The sequence below is a fragment of the Vigna umbellata genome, chromosome 1, assembly GCF_029865625.1.
Source record: "Vigna umbellata cultivar VRB3 chromosome 1, Vumbellata_1.0, whole genome shotgun sequence".
Taxonomy (NCBI): Eukaryota; Viridiplantae; Streptophyta; class Magnoliopsida; order Fabales; family Fabaceae; genus Vigna; species Vigna umbellata.
Genome location: NC_142165.1, coordinates 46,045,595 through 46,069,568, shown reverse-complemented (window position 1 = coordinate 46,069,568; position 23,974 = coordinate 46,045,595). Strand labels below are relative to the sequence as shown.

Genomic DNA, 23,974 nt, shown 5'->3' with positions numbered 1-23,974 from the left:
ATAAGGTAAGATAAGCATATATTTGATTTTGCAGCATACTAGGAACTCAATTTGTACTCAGTTTATACCTCTACATCACACAATTAAAAGAGTGTTAAGTGTGTATCATGTGTCTTTAATGTCTGAAGATTCTTAACTTTGCTTACTCCTAAAATAAAAGAAATATCGACCAGCCGCCTATATGATTACCCAAATTAGGATCAGAACCACATAACCGAGGTTTGATCTTGGAAATTATGGAATTTTATTTCGACAGGAGATATTCTAAACTTCTTTTTAACACGATATTAACGTAATGATTTTAAATAACAGCACAAATTATTCATCTGATGCAATTTAATACTTAAGTTAAATATAGCTGCTTACAATTTCGAGCGTGCAATGACCGCAAGAATAAGAAATACATTTTTTAGAATTGAAAGATAACTGGCGAGTGTTTTAGATTTCTTTCGCACAAGAACAACCATAAAACACGACAACGCCAAATGCTCGCATGGGAGATGTATGTAAGATAAAAGTATGTGAGTGCAGCTTTACTACGTACAAAAACCTCGTTCGAGGAGGACATACATATATTGATCAACTCAACTCGCATTACAGTACTTTGTTTTCCAGTAAATATATACATATACATCAACAATAAAGGAAACATAAATTAAATACCGTTGCTATTGACAATCATATCATGCTAACTTGCTGACACAAATTACGCTTAAACAAGTGCCATGATGTATTACTTCTTTTTTTACCAAAGAGATACTGCACAACATGTAGATTAAGGTCAACGACTTGACCTTAATTGCAATCGTAAATTGCATAGAACAAAAATATGAACAATCGAATGAAGTTTGTGAGCAAAGCTGGCATTAGCATTCTGCATAACTGTCACCTTCACCCTTCAAAAAGTTGTCAATTTGATCCAGTGCCTGCAAGATACAAACGGATAACAGTAGATAAGCATTAAAATGCAAAATTCAGATTTAACTATAGCTCCCAGGAATTTTTCAGTTTGCCTGGAGCCAAGAAAATACAGATAGAAATTGCTCGAGACCTCAATTGCAATATCAGTTGGAGACAATTCCGACACATCTCTTTTTCCGAGTTTTATTGCTATACCTGGTACAAACAGAACATCAAATATTGCTGTTAAATGTTATCATCTAAGAAGCATACACAAAACAATAAATACAAAGCATGTTTATTCTTTCCCAGATATTGTGGAAAATTCCACATTTAGTATTTCAAAACATTCGAGAAAGATTAAGTGACAAACTTTTTAACGAGACCCTGGCATTGGCGTTGGCGTAAGATTCGCCTCTCTCTTCAAAAATAGCAGACAATCGCATAAAGGCCTGCATTTGAATTCCAAAGGGAAAAATTATTTGGAGGCAAAAAAATTTAATACAAATTCCTACGATGAAAAGTTGGTCCAGCTTGCAAGCTTTAATACCTAAATTAATATGCTGTGTTTCGAAAAAAATAAAATAAAGTCATACTATGGAACATTAATAACTACCCGTGAATAAGGATCCCCTGCTTCATAGTGTAGAAGGGGGCGAGAATTAGTTCCTACAGCGGCAATTCTCCGTGCCAAGGCTTCCACTGGTACGTCCAACCAAACACTAACCCCCTTGTGCATATATTTCCTGGAAAGCCATTCACATGCAAGTCCATATATACATGAGAAAAGATTTAATTGGAAAGAGTAAAGTTTAAACTTTTCTCAGTAGTGAGTTAATTCTTATACCAATTAATGGGCCTTATAACAGCACCTCCACCAGTAGAAATAACAAGTTGACGCATCAGGGAAAGCTTCCGCAATACCTCAGTCTGAAATGGTAAAGCAAGGAAAGGAAACGGCAAATGAAATAACAGGACCTCGATAATAATCTAGAACAATTCATGATAGCAAAGTGTCCATGGAATTTAGAGAGGGTGGAAGAGAGAACTATAGACAGGACATTGTAGAGAGAAAGATCTGGACAAAAAAGCTTTCTTGTTTAGTACTTCGATTATGCAAAAGTCAAAACATCCATCTATGGACATTCTGTGGTACGTACAACAGAAGCTTTATCATACTCAGAATCGTGATTCCTAAGAATCGTGATTCCTAAGAATAACTAAAATATATTTACTTCGTCACAAATATTCTTGGAAATATTTATGCGGGTTTTTCGGGATTAAAGAGTAAGATGATATTTTTACCAGAAACCTTAATTATATACCACATTAAATGATTTAATATGAACAAGGAATTTTTACCATAGTAAAACAACTTTTAGCTAAGGAAAGTTATTCCACCCACCTCCCATGAAAACGATTTTGTGGGGGACTTAGCCAAAAAGCATGCCCAGGAAACACGGTTTCCAGAAAAGGCTACTTTTTTAAAACAAATCAAACATACGAAACAAACATTCCCAACCCAACTTCTGATTGCCATAAAACTAGAAACTATTCTTATATATACCAAACACCCAAGACTAAGCGAGTGCAATTTCCTAAACGTTAATGTCTACTAATACTAAATGCATTTTAACATGGACTACGTGAGCAACACATAATTCAAATCTGCTCCTCGTGCTAATGCTTTCTAAGCTTTAAGCTTGTTACAATTTTTTTTTCCTTAAGTGAAAGAAAAATATTCCACTAAGCATAGTTGAAATGGCAACACGGAGCTGCAGGAGATGGAGAAGTGAGAATTGCTGGAAAGACAACACAGCAAGCCCTTGGAACATATCCAAGTTCATCGTGAACTAAAAACACATCCAATCAACTGAAGTGCAAGATGAAATAAACCAAACACATGACCAAACTACAAATCACAGATGGGGGATGGTGGAGTTTTGTTTGAGGTGACAGGTGGAGATTTACTCAGACGAAAATTGACTCAACTGGAGGCTGAGACCAGCTGTTACATATCACTGGACAATGTTCCTAGAATAGCTTAACAGGATAGAAAAGGCAAATGGGAAAAAGGTGGAAAATAGAGAAGAAAGCTACTGGAAGGAGGGGAGAAAGCTATACAAAATCAGAACACTTCCATATTTTCAGAATAAGGCAGCAGAGTTGTCCCGGGACAGGTTAAAGTAGAACAGGGTATAGCTCACTAGTGGCGCACAGAAGTGGCATGCAACAATAAGTGAGCTATCTCACCATCGAAAACCTTGATAATAATTACTTCAATATAAAGGCGATCATGAGAATCCCTGTTCAACTAGGATTTTTTTCAAGATGGTCATATACTAAATGTGGGCCCCTTCTTTTAGTAGGGACTTGAACAGTGATTCTCTGCTTTGCGAATGACTAACCCTTCCACAAGATCTGATATCTATTGGATTAAAATTAAGTGCTTTTAGTCTCTAATGAAGGACTACAAACACATTGCTAAATGTAAGAATTAAAAAAGAAAAAGAATAGGGAACAAAATGAAAAGCCATATTTTTATTGTTCAAGGACTAAAAACATATGTAAGCCTATTTTCTATTACCCAATTAAAACAGTTAAACACCACCGCAAGCTTATAATATGAAGATACGAGATCATGAAGATTCTCGATGAGATTAAAGAAATAGGAAAATCTAAAAGTTAAAACAACTAACAAACTCTCTGAAGTCTGGACACTGAAGAATGACAAGTGAAAAGTGGTGTTTTCAAACTGACCTCCTTATTACGAAAGAAAGGCTCACCATGGTGCTTGAAAATATCAGCTACAGAGTTTCCTCCAACCTCCTCCTCCACCAGTGTATCGCTACAAATTAAAAACCCATAAGCACAAGAAATAGAGAAAATATTTGGCAAGACCTCTGATGTGGTCATGAAACAGAGTAAATGTATTGTGAAAGAACATGTACATTGCAGTATAAGGATCTGAACAGAAACATTGTACACCAGAGTAAACCATACTCCCCAGCTCAACCATGACCCACCCTGTTTTCATCTATTGAATTCAATCAAACGTATATACATCTTTTACATGTTCTAAGTTGCCTCAGATATTAATTGAATATTGAAGCTCGTATACTGAAATATAATGAAATAAAAATAACAGAGCTGCTATACATACAAAAGATCATTCTTCCTGAACTCTATTGGCCCATTGATATTCAATTACACAAGATTTACTTGTTATTAAACGCATTTTCTCTCCACGGAGAAAAGATGAAGAATTAACACACTAACCTGTCACAAAATGAATAACCAAGTACTTGCGACATTATCTTTCCCACAGTGGTTTTCCCAGAGCCCATCATTCCTGCTTGTCAAATTCAAAGCAAGTTTAATGACAAAATAAACACACCATGTAAAGCACAAGAAGTGAAGAAAGACACTAACCAACAAGATATATACAGCGTCCATTTAAATATGGTTGGATCTCTTGCGATCTGTTCTGCAATTTTATTGATTCGAGTCAGCAAATAGATACTCAAAGATGCAACAAATTGACTTAATACTAATTTATGATGTTTTTCCTAGCTATTAACCAGACTGAATTTTCTCAATGAACTAAACATGATAAACAGCGTCAATGCATTATGCTTTTACCTTTAGAATCAATTCTTCGTCAAGAGGAGAACGAACATGTCCAGATTCCAATATTGAAGCTAAGAGAACAACATGACGACATAAGATGTAAATAATTAAAACAAATAGCACTTGTTTTATTCAGAAACAAACAAGATCCAATGTAGGCATATTATATACTACCTCTATCTGGATACAAGCTAGAAGTGATTTTAAGATATTCTCCATTGGAAACATTGAGTTATTTGCAGTAGAGAAACTCTCAAAAGCCCTTCTAGCTTTGTATCCAAACACCCTCTGCATCTAAGAAGATGTGATTTAATACTTTATTCAACCAAACAATAGAAACGGAAATGTAATTCAATAAGTAGATAATAAAAGCTAGCTCAAAACTGGACCTGGGAATGCTAGTATTATCTTTTCATAATCACATAACTTTTTTCAATATAGATATTGCTGGAAAAACAAAAAACAAAACCTTAATCTATGTTTATGTACATAATTGGAACAAGAAAAAGAATGGATGCACAGAACCTCTAGAATTTAATCAGAACGTACTTTCGATCTAAAAGTCGTTTGCGCTATTGCATAATCATAGACTGACATAAAATTAAAAATCACTTCTGTAGTAGTTATTTTAAAATCGTCTCTAAAATTTTTCTAATAAGTTGATAGTGTCAGCACTTTTCTCAAACAATAACAAAAAAAAAAAGCATATCCCACCAGGTGAAGGCAAATTACATGGATGCCACACAATATTCAGCAAGGTGAAAGACGAAAATTTCACATAAATTATTTATCACGATATCTCTCTCACCATCCCCCCTCAAAATCAAATTAAACTCAAAAACTGATGGGAATGTACTCCGGAGGCAGATTCAGAATATTCCGCACAAGAACAGATCGTTGTTTCCAATCCATTAACAATTTACAAGTACGGTTCATTTCTTCGTTGTAGCTTCTTTACGCAATTACTAATCCTTCTTTTCAACATTCCTTTCAGCAATTTTTTAAGAGAGAGAGAAACAACCCTTCAATTCAAGAACAAAAGCGAGTGGAATGCAGCAATAGCGCAATCCAATAGAATTAAAAAGGAAAAATCATGAAGAGGTGATCGGTTTAATAGGCAACCTGAAACGTTGTCGTAAGAAGAAGAAACCTCCAGAGAGGTTGTTCTGCGGCGTGTCACGGTTGAAGACAACCTGGTGGAAACAAAAAGCCGAATCCTCTGCGGTTCTGGAGACATACCCAAACGACCAGCTCTGGGTCTTCTCCCAATCTTTTCATGCTGAACAACCGCTGAAAGTTGTAACCCACGTGCAGCTTTCACGTCCATTGCTGAAACGACACAGTTTTCCCCTCGATTACGATGCAAGATAACCGAAACGACGGAACCAAAATCCAGAGGAAGTGAAGGAGAAGAAGAAGGTGCAGAGAAAGAGAGAGAGAAAATGGAACAATAGAGTCTAATTGGAATGGAGGCTGAGTGTAATATTAATTTATAATTATAATAAGTGTAATATTAATTTATAATTATAATAAGTGTAATATTAATTTATAATTATAATAAAATGGAATGACGTGAGTCAGCGTGGGAAAATGGATTATTGTGGACTGAAATGCTTTTATTTCACATTCTTTTTCTTTTTGCATAATACCCTCACATTCTCTTTAAATCAATAAGTTTATCATATTTTTTAATCAATGATTATAGAATTATTTTATTGTTTAAAGAACTATTTTCTCGCTCTTCATTAGTGAAATTCAAGATTTAAACATCAATTAAACATAAAGTCAGATATAATACGAATTTAAAGATAACAATTATTATATAGTTAACATACATATAATGTGGATGGATAAATAATCATAATCTTAATGTGTATATATATAATTTATTCATAATTACAAAGCTTTATTATGTGTATTTTGGTTGAATGAGTCAGAAAACTTCTTCGTTAGAAAATGGTATTAGTACGACCGTCAAGTGTTTTCTTCTCTTTTTATTTTATCTTAACTATTTTGTGATTGAGTTTTTTTTTTTTTTAATTTCATATTGTCTTCTGATTTACTTGACCGTTATTTATTTAATTATAAATTGAATTTACAAGGATTTTATTTATTTTTAATGTAAGTGATATAAAAAGTTCGAACACATTAATTAAACAATTTTTCCCTTTTCAATAACGATGGATGGGTAGGTGGATTCGTGTTTGGTTTGGTGCAGCAATATACACACGTGTCTTTTTCAGAGTCACATATGACAAAATACATTTCGCCTTTTTTTCTATTTGATTTAATTATTTATTAGTAATACTAGTTTCCAAATAAAGGAATGTTAGGTATTATTATGAATTTACATTTTTTTATTTTCTTTAATTATATTATTATTGGTAATAATTGTTTAACATACTTACTTTGTTTTGTAGTTTTTGTATTTAAAAATAATATATTCTTTTACTTTTAATAATATATTTAAACTATAATAGTATTCGTAAATTTAAATATCAAGAGTTAAGAAATTAAAAAATAAACTAAGAACATTAAAACAGTACTATACCAACTAAGAGGGACAAGTTTTTAGTATAGGATTAAAAATATATAATTGATACAATTATAGCAACTAATCTTTTTTACTTATTTATAAGAAAAATTTCAAATACAGTTTAGAGATTGAAACTAATGAAAAGAGTGGTAGTTGTCAAATAAAATGATGATAATAATGACAGGAAAATTCTCGTTTGAATAAATGTTGTTGCTTGTTATAAAAGCATTTTTAAGCTAAATATTATCTGGCTTAAGTCTAAAAACGTTTTTAATTAAGAAATTATAATTTATTATTAGAACACGTTCTGCAAAACTTTATACAAACGTTGTTTAAATTATTGTTTAAAAATGGTTGTGTTGAAAAATATATATTTTATTGTTTTTATTATTATCTATTGTTATGAAAAATAAAATAAAATAATGGAAATGTGATGTGATGGCAAAGAGTGGTGCGTGTTCACCTAACATGTCTGAGTAGTTGGTAGATGGGAGCGAGTACTAAATAGAATCTCGTGTCTTGTGTTGCAGACTTCAATTCGTTTCTTTCAAACAAATAAATAATAAAAACTTTATGTTTTAAATGATTTTTTTTATTGCTCAATACTATCCCATGGTGTTTAATACTCCTTTTTATAATTTTTGTTTTAAATTTTTTATTCGCGTTCATGAAGGATAAAGCGTCAAGTTATTCTTTAAATCATATCAACGGTTGATTTACATGTATACGTTTTTAAACATATATACATACATACGTGTATATAGTTTACAATAAAAAAAATTATTTAGTTCTATGTGAAATGATTTTTTTTTAAATTCTATAATATATATATATATATATATATATATATATATATATATATATATATATATATATATAAACACTAAACATCAATTTTACACATACATCCAATTCAATGTAATTTTAAACATCAATTTTTATATTATTCTCTACTTTCATAAAACATAGAGTCATTATAGAATAATATCATAGTTATAACCAACAATACATAGGTAACTGAGAGAAAATCTAAATTATACTACTTCAAAATTGAAATACAAATAATAAGAATCATACATTCTTTCAAAACTCATACTTAAATAATTATACTTAGATCATCAAATGTTTAAAAAATATATTATACATACAAAGGCACTAATGTCTCTTTCATACACAACTAGAAATTTGACTTAACCTTTTTAGGATGAGTGTATTGAGTAAAATTTGAGACCCTACACCTATCATTACTCATTCACTCTCACCTCTCAAAACTATAGCTATATCATGTTCAGGTCACATCCTGATTCAAAAAATATGACAGAATAAAATCTATATCTACGAGTATGATCTCTTATCGAAACTTCAAATAAGAATCTCTTACGACTCTCATAATTGGGTATCTTCCTCTATATATGAGTTCCGTATTAGCAAAATCAAGTTAATCTCATTTCAGTCTATGTCATCGATACACTTCACACACTATCATGCATTGATATTTCTACCATGAGAATCACTACATTCACAGTTCACATAATTCATACTAATCATACAAGACAATATAAGAATTTAAACTATACTTATGAGTTCAGGAAAGTATTCTCACTCAGCAAATCCCACTAGAGGGACACTCGCCCAACAACTACATCACTCACTAGTGAAAACATATCAGTAATGATGTTTGTTTTCACGTAAAAATTCTCACTAAACGAACGCTTAGTAAGAATGTATTGGAACTAAATTTCTTAAAATTCGCCTAATGAACATCCTTTCACCTAATGAGTCAAGCATACACCTCATGCTAAAAAATTTCTTCCCCAACGAACCAACTTTTAGACATCACTATTGGCTAGCTCACCCAGCGAGTAAAAATGTTGGAGCTCTTTGGAATGCAATTTATGCATATTCTTACTTATCGAGCCACACATTTGCCACTAAGTATGCATAGGGTCTAATAAATTGTTTTCCTAATCAATATATCTTAACATTCTGCTAAATTTTCAAATAAAAACATGAACATTCTAATTAGAGATGTCAAAAAATATTGTATACGCAAATATTTGTGGATAAAATCTGCAGCAGATAAGAAATGCATATTATAAATAGATACCCACGAATAACGGGTACGAGTATTTTTTATACTCGCATGCTAACAAGGTGAGTACGGATCCATACCTATGGATACTCGTACCCATTAATCTCTAATTTACCAATATATATATATATATATATATATATATATATATATATATATATATATATATATATATATAAAGAAATAGGTTACATAGTTTATAGAATTATGACAATGATGTATTGTATTTTATTTAAATTTATTTAGATGTTAATTTTGATTGAATATTTAAAATTTAGTTTTATATATAAATATTTTATAAACTTTATATAAATTTGTTTTAGATTTTCATAACTATACAATTTTTTATAACTTTATACATTTTTTATATATTTTTTTACAAAAATTTTTATATAAATTTTTATGGTTAAAATATTTGTTAAATAGTTTTAGATTTTTTTTCTAAATATTTGTAGGTTCATGTAAATATTAAAAAAATATATGAATATACCTACATAACAAATATCCACACGAATATGAGAACATGTACGAGATTAATAGTTAACCAACAGGAATGGTTGCAAAGAGCTATTATTCGTGTCCGTCCCGTCGTGTTGACATTCCTAATTATAATTTTGTCAATGCTTTAAATAAATATAGTCAAGTCACATAATCAGTCTAAATCAACATCTATCCAAAAATGAAGTTATGAGTACCTACTAAAATCAATACAATTATTTCTATAAAAATACCAATTTTAAACTAAATTTCAACACAATAAACCACCCTATATACAATCACATAATTCAGTCTCATCATATAACAAAAATGTTTAAATATAAATTAGCTTCCCCAACTCATGCTAAAAACACTTTTGACTCAGAGTTGAGCAACTCTAGAAATCACCAAATAGCCTAACTAATACACAAACATCATATAAAGAATTGATCATGATCACAATTAATCAAATATTGATTTTGAATTAATTTGAAGTACATGCATAGACCTTATAGAGTATAAGTAAACTTACTCTCTTTTCAAATAGATAATGGAGATATGTATAATTTTTTGACGTGATTCTACCAGTGATTCCTGATCGTTAAACAAATGAACGTTTGAGTCAGAAACTTAAAGAGAAAATAAAAGAATCTTAAAAATAGTTTTAGAGAATATTATAGATTTTTATAAAAGAAAAATTAATTATTATAAAATTATATATAATTCAACCTTTTAATAATAAAATAATCAAATAGCATCTTCTAAAAAAATATATTTACTATTTTTTTACTACTCCTTAAATTATAAATAATAATTAAATATTTATAAATATATTATTGATATAATAAAATGAATAATTAAAATAATTAATAATGTAATATAATACCTTTTCTATTTATATTATATATTAAAATGATTAATTAATTAAAATTTTATTAAAAACTAATTTTATATTTTTTAAAATATATACTAACAATTTATTTTATCATATAAAAATAGTGTCTATCAATTTTTCTTTCACTTTTCATTTATTTTCTTTCATCTAAAAAATCTTATTCTCCACTTTTGTTTTTCTATTTCTTTATTTTCTATTCTCTCTAATCAAGGTTAAGTCTCATGATGACATGATGTACACTTTTGCCACCTTGTTAAACCGTTCGATGAAATCACACAATACTTCTCATATAATAATGATATTCAATAAAGCAATTTAAATTAAGGGATGATGACGATTTTTTTATCACTATAGTCTAATTCAAATGAAACCAAGGCCTTTTTATCACTATATAAATAAAGTAATTTTTTTAGTATTTGGCAAGAAAAAATGAAACCACAAAACACCTCACCTACTTTAATTTATGTAAGGATTGAACTAATAAAATCTGAGATCAAATGCAAACTATAGTACAGTAAAAAATAAGTACAATGGTTTCTTTTATGTTACTTGTTAATAATTGGTCGAATTTAATAACATGATAATAGACTAATAAAACACAAATTAAATTACTATTAAAATAATCTGTTTGGTTATACAATGCCATTTTTTAAAATTCCAACAGCTAAATTGATTGAAGTTTATTACATTGTAAATAATTTAACAATAAATAAGATTTTATTACTTTAGAAATTGTTTAAAGCTTTACTCTGAAATGTAATCGGAAATGAATATTAAAATTAATTTTAACCGCAAATTTTCATTATATGTTATATATTATCAAGTGGAATATCCAGTGGCACAAGTGGAGGAGAATGAAATGGGTAGGTTCAGGTCAGAAGTTTATTTCTGAAGATTATTATTAGACTTTTAAATCAGACTTATTGTTTTCTAGGTGTGGCTAGTTATTCAAGCTTAATAGACTAATAGTTGATGAAATATTTAATTAGAAGAAAAGTCTTACCTACCATTTAGGAACCCAAACCTACCTACCACTTATGAATTATTATTAACTCTTTTTTTTTTTATATATTTCCAAAGTTGGTTTGCTAAACTTTTTTTTTAGCTTTATCTTGTATAAGAAACATACAAAAGTTATAATAAAGATTTTAAATCTTCAATTTGTTAGTTAATTTCATAAACCCAAACCAAAACATTCATATATACCTCCCTATTCGTAGACTGTCAAGTGAAACATCAATTTCCTCTAGCACTTTTCTCATATTAAAATGTTTATTTATTCTTCATGGTAGTTATGTCGTTGTGTATTTTTATTTCTAAGAGAACAATCTCCAACCTTATACAAATAAAGTATTTAAACCTTTTTTCACTTGAAAAATATTATTCTAGTTCAACTCTAGTTAAATAGAGTGCGTTTTTTCACTATAATTAATTCAAATATATTGATATTTTTTACACCCAAGTATTGCTTATATATGTCTCAAAATTTTATTCGTGGCAGCTATAAATAGTTTTTAAAACCAAACAAACTATTGGAAAAAACAATGCTTTTGAAACTCTTCAATGAGTTTTTTTTGTTCTTCATAACATGAATGCCCAATCTTATTTAAGAGAATGCACCGAATCGATACGAGGATTCATCCACCTCGTATCTACGATGCGAAGCCATCACAGACTACTAGGATCCTACTTAAATTCCCTTAACAAAATCAAAGTGAGCAAAACTTTGAATCTGTTCACTCTGTCACCTCAATTTCTTCAACCACAAGATTCTCCAAACCTTAAGCAACGGAAAATTGGTCGTGAATTGGCCAACTTGTTGCAGTTTCCGCGGCCAAATGTTCATACTTCTAATTACTTTAAGAAAATCCATGCCCACATTTTGGTTTTGGGTTTTCAACAACACGATGTCTTCCTTGTCAACACTCTCTTGCATGCATATTCAAAACTGAACCTTCTAAGTGATGCACAGAAGCTGTTCGATACTATGCCTCATAGGAATCTGGTTACTTGGTCCTCCATGGTTTCTATGTACTCTCAACATGGTTACAGCTTAGAAGCATTGGTTTTGTTCTGCCGGTTCAGGAGAAGTTGCACTGAGGATCCAAATGAGTACATTTTAGCCAGTGTTATCAAAGCTTGTACACAATTGGGTAGTCTCGGTCAGGCTCTTCTGGTGCATGGTTTAATTGTTAAGGGTGGGTTTGTTCAGGATGTTTATGTGGGCACATCTTTGATTGATTTTTATGCCAAGCATGGTTATGTTGATGAAGCAAGGTTGATTTTTGATGGCCTAAGAGTTAAAACCACTGTCACATGGACTGCAATTATAGCAGGGTATGCAAAATTTGGAAGAAGTGAAGTATCCTTGAAGCTATTCCACCAAATGAGAGAGGGTGATGTTTATCCAGACAGATATGTGATTTCTAGCGTTTTAAGTGCTTGTTCGATGCTCGAGTTTCTCGAAGGCGGGAGGCAAATTCATGGCTATGTCTTAAGGAGGGGCTTTGACATTGATGTTTCAGTGGTCAATGGAATTATAGATTTTTATTTGAAATGTCACAAAGTGAAGACAGGTCGGAAGTTATTCGATCAACTGATGGATAAAGATGTTGTTTCGTGGACCACGATGATTGCCGGGTGTATGCAAAATTCATTCCATGGGTATGCCATGGACCTGTTTGGTGAAATGGTTAGAAAGGGATGGAAGCCTGATGCATTTGGTTGCACTAGTGTTCTCAATTCATGTGGTACACTCCAGGCCGAACAAAAGGGAAGACAAGTGCATGCTTATGCTATCAAGGTCAATATTGATAATGATGATTTTGTGAAAAATGGTTTGATTGACATGTATGCCAAATGTGATTCCTTGACTAATGCTAGAAAAGTCTTCGACCTTGTGGCTGCTATAAACGTAGTATCCTACAATGCAATGATAGAAGGATACTCGAGACACAGTATGCTGGTCGAAGCATTGGATCTTTTTCACGAAATGAGGCTAAGTTTATCACCACCAACTCTCTTAACGTTCGTTAGCCTTCTTGGGCTATCTGCATCGTTATTTCTCCTGAAACTCAGTTTCCAAATCCATGGCCTGATTATTAAATATGGGTCTTCTTTGGACAATTTTGCTGGAAGTGCTTTGATAGATGTTTATTCAAAATGCTCGTGTGTTGGGGATGCAAGACTAGTTTTCGAGGAGGTATATGACAAAGACATTGTAGTATGGAATGCAATGTTTTCTGGATACAGCCAACAATTTGAAAATGAAGAGTCTCTCAAACTTTACAAAGATCTACAGATTTCAAGGCTAAAACCCAACGAATTCACTTTTGCTGCCGTAATCACAGCAGGAAGTAACTTAGCGAGTCTTCGACACGGCCAGCAGTTTCACAACCAAGTGATAAAAATGGGTCTTGATGATGACTCCTTTGTCATAAATTCCCTGGTGGATATGTATGCCAAGTGTGGAAGCATTGAAGAGGCTCACAAAACATTCAGTTCTACAAATCAAAGAGACATTGCCTGTTGGAATTCCATGATTTCAACATATGCCCAGCATGGAGAGGCAACAAAAGCTCTTGAGGTGTTCGAACACATGATTATGGACGGAACAAAGCCAAATTATGTCACATATGTAGGTGTACTATCAGCATGTAGCCATGCTGGACTTCTAGACCTTGGATTTCACCACTTTGAATCAATGTCCCAGTTTGGAGTTGAACCAGGGATTGATCATTATGCTTGCATGGTTTCTCTCTTGGGCCGGGCTGGTAAAATATATGAAGCCAAGGAATTTATTGAGAAAATGCCCATCAAACCAGCAGCAGTAGTGTGGAGGAGCTTGCTCAGTGCATGTAGAGTTTCAGGTCATGTAGAACTGGGAAAATATGCTGCTGAGATGGCAATTTCGTGTGATCCATTAGATAGTGGATCATATATATTACTTTCAAATATTTTTGCATCAAAAGGTATGTGGACAAAGGTAAGAAGGGTGAGGGAGAAAATGGACATGAGCAAGGTTGTGAAAGAACCAGGTTGGAGTTGGATTGAAGTGAATAATGAAGTTCACAGATTCATTGCTAGAGACACGGCCCATCGTGACTCTACACTTATATCTTTAGTTTTAGACAATTTGATTCTTCAAATCAAAGGGTTTGGTTATGTGCCTAACACTGCCACATTTTTTCTTGATGATTGAGATTAATCAAGCTGATAAATTTACAACTAAGCCAAGCCCTTTGAGTTGTTCATCAACCGAAAGTGTGAACATTGCTTGCAACTTCGTTAGCCAAGCTATTTTCACCCTGAAGACATTTTTTCACCGAGGTTAATTTTGTGATCCATGTAAATTGGAAGATAAGGGGTTGGTTAATTGTGAGAGATTTTAATAAACTAAAATATCATCAATTAGGAATGTCTCCTGTTCTTTTATCTCTATAAAAAAAAATAATACAAAAGTGGAAGAATAAAAGGATAAAAAGAGGGAAGATAGAATTAGCAAGTGCAGAAGAAATAATAAGAAAGAAAGAAAGATGATGGAGAGAGATATAAGAGTCTCAAAGTGAATCAATCTAATACGAATTAAGTTAAAAATAAATCAACTCAATGGTAAGTTATAAATTTTACAACCTGACTTTGTAAAATATCATGAATGAATATTAAAATATTTAAACAGTAAAGGATGAGTTTATTACATACTATGCTACGTATAAGAAAAAAGTAATATTAAAATAATAATATAACAGTAATATAAATTTTATATATAATGATAAGAAAAAAAGTGAAACAAGATAACTTTATTAATTAGATTCATCAATCTTTCTTTCTCGTTCTTTTCCATTTTCATTTTCTTATTTGATAGAAATGTGGGAATGTTAATAATAATAATAATAATAATAATAATAGTTTTAATAGTACTAATAATAATAAAGATACAAACAATAGTACAAATAATAAAGATATATAATAATAATAATATTTAAAAAGTAATATACAATAATTTTATTAGTAATAATAAACATAATATTAATATTAATATTATGTAAGAATAAAATGTTAACAACAACAATAATATATAATAAAAAAACAATAATAAGATATAATATTAATCACAATAATAATAAAAATACATATAATAGTACTAATATTAATAATGTATAATAATTGTAACAGTAATAATAATAAAAATAAGAATATTAATAGTAATAAACATAATTAATATTAATAATATATAATAATAATAACTTTATTCATAGTAACAATAATATGTAATAATGATAATATATAATATCATTAATAATAATACTAATAATTATTATTATTACAATAATAATAACACTAATGATAATAATAATAATATTATTATTATTATTCTGAGTGAAACTTTTGTAAATTAAAAAATAATAAAAATATTTTTGAGTGACAATTTTATATATTAAAAAAATGATAGGACTATTGTGATAAATTATATGAAATGACGAAAAATAAAAAGGAAATTGATTAGGGGTGAAAGTTATAAGTAGGATGTAACATTTTAGATTAGATATAGACATAGCTATTTGATATCTTGTGCAGCACGAGCCAAAATTAGGGTTTGTGTTGGTGGAGGTAACAGCAATGGCGCCGAAGCAGAGAACGCGAAAGGTTAGCAGAAACCCCGAATTGATAAGGGGCATTGGGAAGTACTCGAGATCGCAGATGTACCATAAGAGGGGGATTTGGGCTATAAAGGCTAAAAACGGCGGCGTTTTCCCTCGCCACGACCCTACTCCCAAACCTCAATCTCCCGCTCTTAAACCTCCCAAATTTTACCCTGCTGATGATGTCAAGAAGCCCCTTCTCAACAAGCACAAACCCAGACTCACTAAGCTCAGGTGCATTACGTGTAATCATTCATATGTATATATTTATTTGTGTTTTTAAGTAATTTAGTTTAGTTTTAATTGCTTTCAATTTATTTTCATCATTTTGTAATTAAATTTCTCTGTTTTACTATTATATTTATGTGGAGCTTATGGCGTGGATTTGTGTTGGAATTGTTTCAGGGCTAGCGTTACCCCTGGGACAGTGTTGATTCTTCTTGCCGGTAGATTTAAGGGAAAGAGGGCAGTGTTTTTGAAGCAGCTTCCTTCCGGGTTGCTTCTTGTAACTGGTGAGTTTTCTCATAAAGCATGTTTGCTGATATTTTCCATCTATATATTTAATGCTTTAGTTCATGATAATTGGTTTAGTGTTTAGTTTGACATTGATCTGAAATTTGAATAGCATTTGACTTAGGTTTTTTGGAATGTACGTTGTTCTCCACCCATTTCTGGTCTGTCTTATGTTTGTAACTTGCCGTTTAGGTCCTTTTAAGATCAACGGAGTTCCATTGAGACGTGTGAACCAGTCATATGTTATTGCCACATCAACCAAAGTAGATGTTTCTGCTGTTAACGTTGATAAATTTGATGACAAATACTTTTCAAAGGAATCCCAGAAAAAGAAGAAGAAGGGAGAGGGCGAGTTTTTTGAGACTGAGAAGGAGGTGGGATTGAAAATTTTATGTTTTTTGTTCCTTCCTATGTTCTTCTCACTTACTTCTGTGTATTGATCTCTACACTTTTTACACTAACGCAGGAAAAGAGTGTGTTGCCCCAGCAGAAGAAAGATGACCAGAAAAGTGTGGACTCTGCATTGATAAAAGCCATAGAGAGTGTGCCAGACTTGAATGCTTATCTGGGTGCCAGGTTTTCCTTAAAGGATGGTGTGAAACCTCATGAGCTAGTCTTTTAGAGGAAAGGGGTGGTATTTCTTGCTACAGTTTTTCATAGCCTTTTCTCTGTTGATGCTTGGTTCTACTAAAGAGCTTAAAATTTTGTTAGGCAACGAATTATGAGGCCAATATTTCTTGCTACAGTTTTGCCCCTTTCTAGAGGTTGTGTTTGTATGAATTTTATATATTATACAGTGATGCTTTCGTCTTAGAGAATATTGGAAACAGTTATAGCACGTAGATAATCTGTTTTGAAGCTTGCGGTTAGGGGTTTGAAAACCAAAGACAGTGTGTGTGGAAAAGTGTATCCGCGGGGTACGTAATCTGTTTAGTTTAATGCTTTAAGTTCATCCAAACATAAATAAATGCTATAATTTAAATGGACATTAAATATCTTTATTGGGACCATTTTTGAAGAATCAATATATAGTATATTTTGGAATTGGGTGGTTATTTTTGTAAAACTCAACTCCTGATATATTATTAAGAGTGTTTAATTTCCTCCTAATATGAAAATTCGTAATTAACTTTATAAAAAGTAAATATTTATATTATTTAAAATAAAGTTTGGCACTACTTAAGGATGAAAATGAGAAAAAAAAACTCAGGGGCATACAAATTGAATGACGTGTGGAATAAGTAAGTTCCACCACGAGTTTTCCTAGAAGGATTTTATTAAAACATCTCTAAGTTCATCCTGACAAACATATTGTCAGACAACTTCTATTTCTAGTAAAATGATAGTCATCTTTTATGTGTTTAGTCCATTAGACATTAGATTCGAAGCAACCTGAGTAGCTATTTAGTTATCATAATACATTTTCATTTGTTGGATCTCACAAAATTTTAACTTTTTAAAAATAAGTTCCATCCATATAAGTAGAGAAGTGACTGTTCTTTTCTGAATTAAATCGGACATCCACATTTTGTTTTTTCTTTTACTCAAGAAATAAGGCAGTGAAAATCCAATTCCCTTTATAATCGTGCATCAACATTTTTTCTATTTATAATAATATACTTTTTTTTCTTATTTCTACCAATAGTTCTATATTGTTTAAGAGTTTAAGACAGATAGTTTAAATACCTATTCCATCTTTCGAGGCCGAGCAAAAATTCAAAACCAAACAATATTTTGGATGAGAGGTGATTAATCCAAAGGAGGTTACTCGTTGAACTTAGGATCAAAATATTGACGTTTATCATGAGGTTGATAACGAGGTTCTAAGATGAATCATAGGTCTCTTAAGCCCTCAATTGAAGATGAATAATAATATCTCTTAGACATCGACTAAGGGTCTTATGTTCCTATCATGTATAATAGTTCACATCACTTAGAAGTCAAGGTCAAAGACAATTTAAATACTCTTTACGATGTGTCTTTTAATGATAAAATTGTTATAGAGCATTAAATCCAAAGCGAACAATACCTTGGATGAGAGATGATTGACTCTAAAAATGTTACTCGATAGACTTGAGATCGAAACACCTTTATATTTTTACATTTACTTTTTTCCCTTTATAATGGGAACATAATTCTCTTTATATTCGTACATCAACATTTTTTCTATTTGATGAATGTATAACATTAAATATTAAATATAAATTGAAATTAAACATTTACCTTTTGTACAAGAAACATAATTGCTTTCTAAATTGTTATCACATATGTATTGATTACTTTTTTATATTCTAAACTTAATGAAAATAAGTAGGGATGGCAAAAAGGATCGAGTCCGGCAAACCAGCCTAGTATAACCCATCCTAACTAGCCCAGTAGACCAGTTCGACAACCCGACATTATAAAAAAAACTAAATATAAGAAGCTTGCCCAACCCGGAGGCCAGCCTGACATCATTAAAAAAAATCTAAATGTAAGCAACTTGCTCTCGCCCAACTCGACATTCTAACATCACTAAAAAACCCTAAACGTAAGGAATAATTTGCTAAGTATCCCAATTACTATAGTTGCAACGCTTTCAACATTAGTTCAAGGATTTTGAATAAGTATATAAGTCGTCTATTGCCAAAAAATGTTGAAGTAATAATTTGTACTGCCATTTGGAAGCATGAGTTTTATGATTTAGATGAAGATGTTTATGAAGATGGAAGAGTGGAGGTGGGGAGTTCTTCTAATGCTGCATCTAATAAAACTGAAAAGGGAAATGATGATGGAATTAACTGTTAATTTTTTAAATTTTTAGTATTTTAGTGTAGAATGATTGTTTGAACAAAAAGAATTTAATATAAGAACATGTTTTGATATACTATGGAAAATTCAAATGTAAACACAAATGTTACATTCAAATAAGTGATAAATTATTCAAATGTAGCCCTACATACCAACATCAACCCCCTGTTTGGCAAATTGACATCAGTCCGATAGCCCGCCGAGTAGCTTAGTAGCCCGACATTAACCCATTTAAGCTTGGCAACCCACTCAGCCAGTTAGATTGGATTGTAAAAGTCAACCCGTTCTTAAGTGGCGGGCTAGCCCGACCTAGCCCGTTTTTGGCGGGCCAAAGTTGGACGGGAGTAAATGGGCCGAATTGGCCCATTTTACCATCATAGAAAAAGAATCAAGTATATATGATTTTTTCCTCTTTCTATTAAAGTATTTCAAATCATATTTATAATATATGATTTTTCCTCTTAACTACGTCATACTTTTATTTTGTATATGAGGTAATGAAATTTCAATACCGTACTCATTTTAAAATTTAATTAACTTAATTTCAATTAATGCTTTAATTTCTTAAATACATCTAGTGTTGAACCTTTCTTATTAAGTATATACACCAAACTTTCCTACTAAAAACATTAATGAAAGTGAACATGATTTCCATTGGAGGTAATATGTTCTAATAAAGTTTCAATCTATTATAACACAAAGTGACCATAGTAAGATTGTACGAAGATAGTAATCATATTTGTCATAAAGATTTCAAAAATTAGGTCATGTGCTTGAAATAATTCACTCTTATTTTGTTTCATTTCATGTGAGTCCTTTCTTCTCAAGTTAACTCATACTAAATGAATTATTTTTCAACTCAAAAGCATAAAAAATATTGTTAGATAGATAAAAGTAGATATAATAATGGTTTAGTGATAAAAGTTGGAAGAAATGATGAAAGATGTTGTGAGTTTAATTATTTCCACTGATAATTTGGAACACTAACAATTTGAAGATACAATCTCATTTTGGTGGGTTTGAAAGTGAGGGTGGAAGGTATTGTGGGCTCAAACTCCCCTTGTTATCATATACATAAGTGACATGGTCTATAATTTCATTAATAAAAACTTAGTCTTTTTATGTATCATGTGATTTTTACAACCTAAATAAATGAATCACATCTTTTATGTATTTGATTTTTCATGTTTTGAAAATTGTGCCATGAGTAACATTGGTTTTTCACCACTTGCAACAATATTTGCTCTGTTTTCATTGTCTTCTTTTCACGCTTCACTTGATTTGGCTTGAGATTGTTGAAATCGTCTTCCATCAATTGTCTTGTGGCTTCTTTAAGTTCTTAAAAAGTAGACTTTAAACTTAACTTTACAAAATGAGCTTATAAAGTGAGATTTGCACCACTCAGAAAATTGATCTTATATTTAGTCTACCTGGAATTTTTAACACTAACTTTACATTAGAAATTGGTTTTATGAGATTGAGTTAAACTTAAAATTCACCTCTTAACATGGTATCAGAGTCATGAATTAGATCTTACCCTAACAAAGTTTGTTGTTAATGTCTATTGTTTCACTCGCTATCATATCATCCATTAATGTCTAGTCTCACATTTAAAATAAATATGCCTCGATTTCAAAGGTGTTAGAAGTCTCACATCAATTTGAAATAATGTTTATTATATAAGTGAGTGTAATATTACCTTACAAACTGATTTTGTAAGATTAAATTAATCTAAAAGTTCATTTCTTACCATATTTCTCCCTAACTAAAACTAGTATTTATCTTAGTGAACCCTTGAATGCTCTTTCTTTACTTGAATTGTGACCATTCATTCATTCATCTACATTAATACTTTTTTAGAGCTTATATATACTCATGGAATCAATGCGACCTTTCAATGAATATACCCTAGATAATTGTACCTTAAAAGTCAATGTAACAAGAACCTTTTCAATCTAAAGAACACTAAGTTGAGACACTTTTCACTCATACATTTCCATCTTTTTTTCAATTATATGCAACTGTGATAGTTTGAGAAGCAAAATAATAATTTATTGGTTCTTCATCGTTCATTTGCAAAATCTCTCCTCCATGTCCTGAGATTTTTAAGTTAGCTCACTTCACTTTTAGTAATTTTAGAAATGTGTGCCTTGATATTTTTGTTTTAACGAGTCGAGAATCTTCTTTAGCTTTTTCTTTTCCAAAATTATTTCTAGCATAATTGAATTGATAATTTGAATTGAAACAAATAATTCTTTTTGCTCTATCTTTAAATTTCAACTCTTCCAAATTGTTCTTCTCATGCATTATGTACCCAGGAACATTTTAGAGAATCTGTAGATATAAAACATTCAAATACTTTTTTAACCATAGCAAATTTTGCATTAGCATTAGTCTTCAATTTAAGATTTTCACTTTTAATTAAATGTTATACTTTTAAAATAAAATTAAAAAATTTAGAATTGAAAATGAAAAATATAATTCACATCATATTTTTTGAAATATAAATAAAAAATATGTCAACATTTCGTGGGCCTGGAGCATGGATGTTTGGGTCAGGTAAAGCCCGTCAGATAGTTCTTTAGAGAATATAGATATTTGATATCTTCTGCGACACGAGCCAAAATTAGGGTTTGTGTTGGTCGGAGGTAACAACAATGGCGCCGAAGCAGGGAACGCGAAAGGTTAGCAGAAACCCCGAATTGATAAGGGGCATTGGGAAGTACTCGAGATCGCAGATGTACCACAAGAGAGGGATTTGGGCGATCAAGGCTAAAAACGGCGGCGTTTTCCCTCGCCACGACCCTACTCCCAAACCCCAATCTCCCGCTCTTAAACCTCCCAAATTTTACCCTGCTGATGATGTGAAGAGGCCCCTTCTCAACAAGCACAAACCCAGACTCACTAAGCTCAGGTGCATTATGTCTAATCATTCATATGTATATATTTATTTGTGTTTTTAAGTAATTTAGTTTAGTTTTAATTGCTTTCAATTTATTTTCATCATTTTGTAGTTAAATTTCTCTGTTTTACTATTATTTTTATGTGGAGCTTATGGCGTGGATTTGTGTTGGAATTGTTTCAGGGCTAGCGTTACCCCTGGCACAGTATTGATTCTTCTTGCCGGTAGATTTAAGGGAAAGAGAGTAGTGTTTTTGAAGCAGCTTCCTTCCGGGTTGCTTCTCGTAACTGGTGAGTTTTCTTATAAAGCATGTCTGGTGATATTTTCCATCGATATGATTAATGCTTTAGTTCATGATAATTGGTTTAGTGTTTAGTTTGACATTGATCTGAAATTTGGATAGGATTTGACTTGTTTTTTTTTTTGAAATGTACTTTGTTCTCCACCCATTTCTGGTCTGTCTTATATTTGTAACTTGCCGTTTAGGTCCTTTTAAGATCAACGGAGTTCCATTGAGACGTGTGAACCAGTCATATGTTATTGCCACATCAACCAAAGTAGATGTTTCTGCTGTTAACGTTGATAAATTTGATGACAAATACTTTTCAAAGGAATCCCAGAAAAAGAAGAAGAAGGGAGAGGGCGAGTTTTTTGAGGCTGAGAAGGAGGTGGGATTGCAAGTTTTCTTATTTTGTTGCTTCCTATGTTCTTCTCACTTACTCCTGTGTATTGATCTCTACATTTTTTAAACGAACACAGGAAAAGAGTGTGTTGCCCCAGCAGAAGAAAGATGATCAGAAAAGTGTGGACTCTGCATTGATAAAAGCCATAGAGAGTGTGCCAGACTTGAATGCTTATCTGGGTGCCAGGTTTTCTTTAAAGGATGGTGTGAAACCTCATGAGCTAGTCTTTTAGAGGAAAAGGGGTGTTACTCTTGTATTTCATAGCCTTTTACCTATTGATGCTTGGTTCTACTAATCTGCATTCACCATATTTTGTTCAACAGACAAATGAAGAGCTTAAAATTGTAGGCAACCAATTTTGAGGCCGATATTTCTTTCTAAAGTTTACCTCCTTTCTAATGTATGTGTTGATTGTATGAATTTTAAATCTTATATGCTTTGATCTTAGCATGTCAAATGAAGAGTATTGGAAACTGATATACTACGTAGATAATCACGTTTGTGAAGCTTGCAGTTTGGGGTTTGAAAACCAAAGTTAGCGTGTATGGGAGTATATCCACGGGAAGGCTATTCTTTTGGTCGAGTTCTTTGAGTTCATTCAAAAAGAAGAGAAATGCTATAATTTAAATGGACACAAAATATGTTATTGCGACTATTTTTAAAGAATCAATAGAGTATATTTTAGATTGGAGTGTTTATTTTGGTAAAAATTTAACTCTTGTTATGCTGTTAAGAGTGTTTAGAGTCCTCCTTAATATGAAAATTCTTGTACTGCTTTTAAAAACTAAATAGTTATTATTTAATAATATAATATGTACATATGTTTTTACTTAATTTTATTTATTGTTATTCCTTGTGAGATTTTTCATCATAGGATTTTTGTTTGAAAATGAGAACTCGTTTGTTTATTAAAT

General features: G+C 31.4%; 4 protein-coding genes across 4 annotated transcripts; 3 read left to right on the top strand and 1 right to left on the bottom strand.

The window, feature by feature from the left end:
• Window positions 1-541: 541 nt before the first annotated feature.
• On the bottom strand, window positions 542-6,000 carry LOC124826301 (shikimate kinase 1, chloroplastic). Its single transcript, XM_047299095.2, has 10 exons — window positions 5,653-6,000; window positions 4,543-4,601; window positions 4,333-4,387; window positions 4,180-4,252; window positions 3,661-3,748; window positions 1,748-1,830; window positions 1,517-1,646; window positions 1,274-1,352; window positions 1,052-1,116; window positions 542-926 (listed from the first exon to the last, which is right to left on the bottom strand). The coding sequence occupies exons 1-10, from the start codon at window positions 5,855-5,857 to the stop codon at window positions 867-869; spliced, it is 897 nt and encodes a 298-aa protein (XP_047155051.1). The 5' UTR covers window positions 5,858-6,000; the 3' UTR covers window positions 542-866.
• A 6,067-nt stretch (window positions 6,001-12,067) lies between these two features.
• LOC124826299 (Tetratricopeptide repeat (TPR)-like superfamily protein) lies at window positions 12,068-15,224 on the top strand. The gene has a single exon (XM_047299093.2). It carries the CDS (start codon window positions 12,119-12,121, stop codon window positions 14,729-14,731), a length of 2,613 nt encoding a protein of 870 aa, XP_047155049.1. The 5' UTR covers window positions 12,068-12,118; the 3' UTR covers window positions 14,732-15,224.
• Window positions 15,225-16,079: 855 nt separating this feature from the next.
• LOC124826296 (large ribosomal subunit protein eL6-like) lies at window positions 16,080-17,503 on the top strand. The gene is made up of 4 exons (XM_047299091.2): window positions 16,080-16,406; window positions 16,578-16,684; window positions 16,878-17,059; window positions 17,152-17,503. Exons 1-4 carry the CDS (start codon window positions 16,150-16,152, stop codon window positions 17,305-17,307), a joined length of 702 nt encoding a protein of 233 aa, XP_047155047.1. The 5' UTR covers window positions 16,080-16,149; the 3' UTR covers window positions 17,308-17,503.
• A 4,582-nt stretch (window positions 17,504-22,085) lies between these two features.
• On the top strand, window positions 22,086-23,537 carry LOC124826297 (large ribosomal subunit protein eL6-like). Its single transcript, XM_047299092.2, has 4 exons — window positions 22,086-22,389; window positions 22,561-22,667; window positions 22,864-23,045; window positions 23,137-23,537. The coding sequence occupies exons 1-4, from the start codon at window positions 22,133-22,135 to the stop codon at window positions 23,290-23,292; spliced, it is 702 nt and encodes a 233-aa protein (XP_047155048.1). The 5' UTR covers window positions 22,086-22,132; the 3' UTR covers window positions 23,293-23,537.
• The last annotated feature ends 437 nt before the right edge of the window (window positions 23,538-23,974 follow it).